We start from the raw sequence: 8307 nt of genomic DNA on the forward strand, positions 1-8307 counted from the left end.
GCTGTGAAAACATTTTTACCAGGGTCTAGGTTTGCAAAGGTTTTCCAGAAATCCTGGTTGGAGGATCCATAATTTCTGCTTATTCCATCCTGGTTGCGGTAATCTTCCAACCAGGATTTGTGGAAAACCTGGGAATTTTGGGAAAGTTACTAGAATGTTGCATTCCTACCAGGGACACAGTGTTTCCAGTTGGATTGAGAGGGTTAACCCATGTAAATCTAAGCCATGAATGGCAAAAAAAGAAAATAAGAAGAAATAAGGTTTTGAAGTGTCTGTCCTATAGCTAGGAGATATAAGAAATCTCAGGAAATATATTTTAAAAAATTACACAAATGTAACCACTTTTTTTTTGGTAGGAACAAAACTACCTCCATACTTCCATAAAACATTTTGAACCGATATCGTTTACCTTCAGGCGACTCCCGTGGGGTCGTAGAGCAAAACAGAGAAGGTGTTCTTTAGAATTTCCCCTTTCAACAGTGGGATCACATTAGTTTGTAGCCCAAAAGGTTTTGACGCTACAAACAGAAGTCAGCACACATGTTCGTGAGAGTCTTATCTTTCCATATTTTGTAGGCCAAACCGTTCGGACGCTACAGACGTTTTTATGAGAAGACCGATTTTCGGGATATCTCATGGTCTGACAAACACCGCTCTAGCTCTGCCACCTTTCACCGCAGATGAGGAAGGGCAATATCGGCGGATTCAGATATAAACAGATATCTCTAGCTTAAACTGACAGATTTCAATGGGGATTGTGGATGTCTCTTAGATTGAGGCACCCATATCTCAATCGACTCTAGGGGGTTAAAGGGGCAATCTGGGATTGGTACATCCATTTGTTGCTGTTTGAATCCCAGATTGCTCTTTTATTGGGGTGTGTGAGGTATGGGTATGTTTTACATAGATCCATAGATTCATGTATGTATGTATATAGATATGCATGCATAGTAGTGGTTCTATAGGATGTTAACAGGTGGATAGAGACAGTTAATGGGGTTCTATAGGATGGTAACAGGTGGATAGGGACAGTTAATGGGGTTCTATAGGATGGTAACAGGTGGATAGGGACAGTTAATGGGGTTCTATAGGATGGTAACAGGTGGATAGGGACAGTTAATGGGGTTATATGGGATGGTAACAGGTGGATAGGGACAGTTAATGGGGTTCTATATGATGGTAACAGGTGGATAGGGACAGTTAATGGGGTTCTATAGGATGGTAACAGGTGGATAGAGACAGTTAATGGGGTTCTATAGGATGGTAACAGGTGGATAGAGACAGTTAATGGGGTTATATAGGATGGTAACAGGTGGATAGGGACAGTTAATGGGGTTCTATAGGATGGTAACAGGTGGATAGAGACAGTTAATGGGGTTCTATAGGATGGTAACAGGTGGATAGGGACCGAGTAATAACATTGCTTTGTGTTACACAGAGTCATAAACAGTGTTTTTGTCTTGTAGGCTACTTTGTTCGTTTAAAAAACAAAGAAGAAATAGCTGTTGAGTTTACCACTCATGTCATATAGTTTCTGTTGAAAGCTGATTGGCTGAAATACGTGGTATATCAGACCATATACCACTCAGGTCATATAGTTTCCATTGAATGCTCAGGGAATTGTCTATTCGTTTTTGTACCACTTCTAACCACATTTCTACCTCTCATGTCAGTATAACCAGGTTATTATAGCAATAAGGCACCTTGGGGGTTTGTGATATATGGCTAATATACTCCACGTTGCGTTGTGCCTAAGAACAGCCCTTAGCTGTGGTATATTGGCCACATGGCACACCTCCTCGGGCCTTATTGCTTTTTTTTATATCACTTCTAACCACTTTTCTACCTCTCATGTCAGTGTTACGTCTATTTCTGATATTAATATGATACTGTGATTCTGCTCACAGGAAATACTGATCTGATACTGATAAATCTCTCAGTAGAAATGAAGAATGTATTATTATATTATGTATAACATGACCATCTTGAATGTAATGTCTCTTTTGAAAAATCATGTGGATGGTATCTGATGTTCCAGACAATTTTTGGTTAATTTCAGATGACATTTATTTAACCAGACAATTCAATAACATATATTTAACCAGACAATTCAATAACATATTTAAATAATACTGTGGATAATGTATTTTTTTAAAATTATTATTATTTTTATTTTTACAAATGTTTATTGGTTTATTGCATAGACCAATGTTGCAGGTCAAATAATTGTTTTGTTTTGTAAATTGTCATTATTGTAAGTTAGATATTGTTTTTAATTATAAGGCAGTTTAATTGTTATTACAATCGTATTGACAGCAATTGATAAAGAAATGTATTTTCTAACATAGACTATGTTGTTTGACTGTTGGTGTTTTTTATATTTCAGCAAATTAATAAAGAATCAACTGTCTGGCGGTGTGTGTGTAGTGAGTTATCAATTCTACAAACACTCCCATTGGACCCATTTACGTTTACGAATAGAGGACGCAGGCACACCTGTTGTGGGATGCGGGGGCCGGCCTGCCAGGATGATGGTGAAGGTGCAGCTGTTGTTAGGCGTCGACTGGTGATGTCATTAGAGCCTACACTTGTTACCTATGCCCTGAGAGGATGTACGGTGCTAAAGGCAATGGCTAAACCAGGACGGGACTATTCTTAAATGTTTAATGTTTTGACAGTTACCCGACAGAGACAATAACTGTCTCGCAATCAATAATTTTTTACATGTAGGATAAATAAGTTGAGCTTTTAGGCTATTGTTATTATTGGTTAAAGTTTAGGCTACTAGCCTGTCTGGTTCAATGGAAATTCGGGAGATCCCAACGCGCTTCAGGAAATATTGACCTAGGGCTCTAGCCTACCTTTGGACTAGCAAATAAAAGGTTGAGTTGTCTCCCCTGTCGTTTCTAGCGGTCGTTACCGACCTGTCTAACGCTGGACGGAGATTCTACCAAGATACATGAAGAAATAAAACGCTTCAACTATCCACCACCGGTGTTTTTTGGACAGAGATGGTCTCGCGGGGAATAACCGATTTGTGAAGTTATGGCGCTCGGGCACGGCTCCAGAAAGTCGCGTTCCTGTGATATGGAGGTACCACCAGCTCCTGTGGACCTGCAATTGGAAAGGGTCAGTAGGCTATATAAGTATTGTGATATTGACAATGTAGGCCTATGATTTTAGCTACCATATAAAATAAATAATATATGTATTTTATGTTCTATGCATATTGTTTTAGTCATTTTATAATAGCCTATAGTTTATTTTATAAGAAAAATGCTCTGGCCAGGGCTTCAGGCTTCACCTGCATTTACTGAAGGTATCTGCAGGCCTTATGCTGGTTTATGCTGCAGGTAGAAGTTGACAATAGACACAGATCTGGGGTCAGTTTAATCTCCTCAAATCCTAAACCTAACCTATGAAGGGGGAATGGTAAAACTGACCTTAGATCAGTGTCAGTTTTAGTTCTAGCTATAAGCATGAGGTCTCTGCACTAGTCTGTGCAGAATCCTCATCCACTGTTCTTACAGACCTGATTATACAGTATAATACCCTAAACTCTCTGACTTGAGGCCAGTTGTTAACTGGGGCGCATTGTGTGTGTGTTTGTTTGTTGTTGTTGTTTACAGGTGGGGCCCAGTAACGAGGCCTCTGTGACGTCCTCTAAGACATTGAGACGACCCTGCAGGTGTCTCCTAGCCTTCCTTATCATCGTCACCACCATCATCCTCTCTGTAGGAGCCACTCTGGCCTGGTACTTCCTGGGTGAGCAAGGGATTTTGGGAAAATAACCGGACACCCACACACACACACACACACACACACACACACACACACACACACACACACACACACACACACACACACACACTATGACTGGCTATCTGGATATTTAACATGCCAGTAAGTCTCTCTCTCTCCCCCTCCCCATCCCTCCCTCCAGAGTACAGGGTGTGGGTACTGGAGCCCAGGATCCAGCAGCAGTATACTGCTAGACTCTCTATCCTCAACAGGAACTACTCCTCTGGTCTCTCCTCTCACACCAGCCCAGCCTTCACAGCCCAGGCCAAGGAAGTACAGGATATGGTATAGGACAAGGGATTTGGGGAAAATAACCTGGGACACACACACACACTTTATGTTTCACTACTTTTTATTTTCAATGTAAATCTTGTCTGTCTCTCTGACCATTTCTCTCTCTCTCTCTCTCTCTCTCTCTCTCTCTCTCTCTCTCTCTCTCTCTCTCTCTCTCTCTCTCTCTCTCTCTCTCTCTCTCTCTCTCTCTCTCTCTCTCTCTCTCTCTCTCTCTCTCTCTTTCTCTCTCTCTCTCCCTCTCTCTCTCTCTCTCTCTCTGTCACTCAGGTGAGAAGGATAGTGAAGAGCTCAGATCTATATCGCTACTTCAACTCCACCAAAGTCTTTGCCTTTGCGTATGTAAAACCAGGGTCTATAAATACAGGTCTACATGCATATCTATATCATCCATTTCTATACTTAGTATATCTATGACTGTAAATCTATCTAGGTATTAAACATACTTACCCACACAACATTGACCCACAGTTTACACTTACGTGCATATCTATATCATGCATTTCTATACCTAGTATATGACTGTAAATCTATCTAGGTATTAAACATACCTACCCACACAACATTGACCCACAGTATCCACTTCCGTGCAAATCTATATCATGCATTTCTATACCTAGTATATCTATGACTGTAAATCTATCTAGGTATTAAACATACCTACCCACACAACATTGACCCACAGTATACACTTACATGCATATCTATATTATGCATTTCTATACCTAGTATATGACTGTAAATCTATCTAGGTATTAAACATACCTACCCACACAACATTGACCCACAGTATACACTTACATGCATATCTACAGTACCAGTCAGGTACTGTATATCATGTAGCCTATGTCTATACATTGTTTATCTACTCTATGTAAAACAAACAACACATACCATTAACCCTCTCAACTACCCGTCGTCACCCTATGGAACCACTGCTATGCATGCGTATCTATATTGCATGCGTATCTATACTTTCTATTCAGAAAGTATTCATACCCATTAACTTATTCCACATTTTGTTGTGTTACAGCCTGAATTCAAAAGGGATTAAATATATTTCTCTCACCCATCTACACACAATAAACAATGATGACAAAATGAAAACTTGTTTTTATAATTTTTTTCAATATTTTTGAAATTGAAATACAGAAATATCTAATTTACATGAGTATTCACACCCATGAGTCAATACTTTGTAGAAGCACCTTTGGCAGCGAGTCTTCCTGGTTAAGTCTCTAAGAGCTTTACACACCTGGATTGTGCAAAAGTTGCCCATTATTATTTTCAAAATGTTTCAAGCTCTTTCAAATTGGTTGGTGATCATTGCAAGACAACCATTGTCAGGTCTTGCCATAGATTTTCAAATAGTTTTAAGTCAAAACTGTAACTCGGCCACTCTCTTGGTAAGGAACTCCAGTGTAGATGTGGCCTTGTGTTTTAGGTTATTGTCCTGCTGAAAGGTGGCCTTGTGTTTTAGGTTATTGTCCTGCTGAAAGGTGGCCTTGTGTTTTAGGTTATTGTCCTGCTGAAAGGTGGCCTTGTGTTTTAGGTTATTGTCCTGCTGAAAGGTGGCCTTGTGTTTTAGGTTATTGTCCTGCTGAAAGGTGGCCTTGTGTTTTAGGTTATTGTCCTGCTGAAAGGTGGCCTTGTGTTTTAGGTTATTGTCCTGCTGAAAGTGGCCTTGTGTTTTAGGTTATTGTCCTGCTGAAAGGTGAATTAATCTCCCAGTGTCTGGTGGAAAGCAGACTGAACCAGGTTTTCCTCCAGGATTTTGCCTGTACTTAGCTCGATTCCGTTTATTTTTTATTTTCCTGAAAGACTCCCCAGTCCTTAACGATTACAAGCATAACCATAACATGATGCAGCCATGACTATGCTTGAAAATATGGAGAGTGCTGCTCAGTAATGTGTTGTATTGGATTTGCCCCAAACACAACACTTTGTATTCAGGACCAAAAGTTAATTCCGTTGCCACATTTTTGGCAGTATTACTTTAGTTCCTTGTTGCAAACAGGATGCATGTTTTAGAATGTTTTTATTCTGTACAGGCTTCCTTCTTTTCACTCTGTCATTTAGGTTAGTATTGTGGAGTAACTACAGTGTTGTTGATCCATCCTCAGTTTTCTCCTATCACAGCCATTAAACTCTGTAACTGTTTTAAAGTCATCATTGACCTCATGGTGAAATCCCTGAGAGGGTTTCCTTTCTCTCCATCAACTGAGTTAGGAAAGACGCCTGTATCTTTGTAGTGACTGGGTGTATTGATACACCCTCCAAAGTGTAATGAATAACTTCACCATGCTCAAAGGGAAATTCAATGGCTGCCTTTTGTTTACCCATCTACCAATAGGTGCCCTTCTTTGCAAGACACTGGAAAACCTTTGTGGTTGAATCTGTGTTTGAAATTCACTGCTTGGCTGAGGGACCTTACAGATAATTGTATGTGTGGGCTACAGAGATTAAATATTATTATTGCACACAGAGTGAGTCCATGCAATTTATTATGTGAATTGTTAATCACATTTCTACTCCGGAACTTATTTAGACTTGCCATAACAAAGGGCTTGAATACTTATTGACTCAAGACATTTCAGCTTTTCATTTGTAATTAATTTGTAAAAATGTCAAAAAACTGAATTTCACTTTGACATTATAGAGTATTGTGTATTGTGTGTATGCCAGTGAAAAAAATCTCAATTTAATCCATTTTAAATTCAGGCCGTAAGACAACAAAATGTGGAAAAAGTCAAGGGGTATGAATACTTTCTGAAGGCACTACGGATCTATGTATATGGATCTATAAATCATTCTTGCAATGCCCACACACACTTTCTTTCCAGATGTTATCACCTCATGGAACAACTTTGTCCCTGCTCCCTTGTTTCCCTAGGGAGGGAAGTGTGGTGGCACACTTCTGGCTGGTCCTGTCAGTCCCCGGCAGCCATGTTGGTAAGGTCACTATGGAGAGAGTCAACAGCAGCCTACAGAGTCTACTAGGGTCCTACAGAGGGAGCGACAGAGAGGAGACTGCTAACTATGGAGAATATCTATTGCATCTTCCCTCTTTCTCTATCACAGGTGAGTGGGAGAGGAATGTGGGGAAAGGACCTGGGTTTTTATTATAATTTGTGTTTAGTTGATCGTTGTATTATTTGTTCCTCATCACGTTGTTTTCTGTTTGTTTGCTTGTTTGTTTGTTTTCAACCCCTCAGAAACAGACCCCAAAGTTGTAGAACTTTTGAAAGCTTCATTTGGTATGATTTCTTTTATCTTCTCCTCACTTTCTGCATTATTTTAGAAGCTTTAAGAAGTGCTTGAACTATGTAAATTGTAGGTACACAGTGTACCGAGTGTTCATCTCTTCCTGTTGCTCTCTTTCTCTCTCCCACTTTCTCTCCCTCCTTCCTCCTCCCTGCCTCCCCCCAGACTGCTACAGGTACCAGGTGGTCAGCTCCAGCACAGCAGTGGCTATGAGGGGACCTGACACCCAGCGCTTGTCCTGCCTTTGGCACCTCAGGGCCCCGCAAGGCTCCAGCACCCAGGGTTTCAGACTGGAGCTGAGGATGGAGTGGCTGCTACCAGAGTGTAGAGATAGACTGGCTGTCTATGATGGTTTAACGCCTACCGATACTCACCTCATCACCTCGTAAGTTTATAAATACTGTACATATACAGCTATTGGATCTTAATTTGACCCGTATTGTCGCAGCAAAATATTCCTGCAGCAACAGGTTTTTAATGTTTGCTTGATTTGTGGTTAGTGTAATAGCTGGCCAAAATTAGGCTACATGAAAAGTGCAATACTGTTAATATAATCGTGTGTTAGTGCAGGTTTTCAGTGAATTTATGTAAATCAAAATTCTTACCAACAAAACAGTGATCAAATTAAGATCCTTTATCTGTACAATACATACAGGTAACTGCCAAAATACACGTGCCAAATTGTCCATTACAGTATTTTAGCTACCATGGCTAGAAGAAGAGATCTCAGTGACTTTGAAAGAGGGGTCTCAAAGAAGCATAGGGGGTTTAAAGTGTGTGTGTGTGTGTCTCAGTCACCAGATCTCAACCCAATTGAACACTTATGGGAGATTCTGGAGCGGCGCCCGAGACAGCATTTTCCACCACCATCAACAAAATACCAAATGATGGAATTTCTTGTGGAAGAACTGTGTCGCATCCCTCCAATAGAGATTCAGAATCTATGCCAAG

General features: G+C 40.3%; 1 protein-coding gene across 1 annotated transcript in view; it reads left to right on the forward strand.

Moving 5' to 3' along the window:
- Positions 1-2640: 2640 nt before the first annotated feature.
- Positions 2641-8307, forward strand: part of LOC311119427 (transmembrane protease serine 6-like) — a gene marked incomplete at its 3' end in the record, with an annotated part of 12651 nt that continues 6984 nt past the window's right edge. Inside the window, exons 1-7 of the mRNA XM_084194121.1 lie at positions 2641-3129; positions 3630-3765; positions 3944-4086; positions 4363-4430; positions 6986-7173; positions 7308-7349; positions 7522-7741. Of these exons, the coding sequence (XP_084050247.1) occupies positions 3046-3129; positions 3630-3765; positions 3944-4086; positions 4363-4430; positions 6986-7173; positions 7308-7349; positions 7522-7741 (881 nt within the window). The remainder of the gene's footprint in view (positions 3130-3629; positions 3766-3943; positions 4087-4362; positions 4431-6985; positions 7174-7307; positions 7350-7521; positions 7742-8307) is intronic.

The sequence above is a fragment of the Coregonus lavaretus genome (assembly GCF_964263955.1).
Source record: "Coregonus lavaretus genome assembly, contig: HAP1_SCAFFOLD_7389, whole genome shotgun sequence".
Lineage (NCBI taxonomy): Eukaryota > Metazoa > Chordata > Actinopteri > Salmoniformes > Salmonidae > Coregonus > Coregonus lavaretus.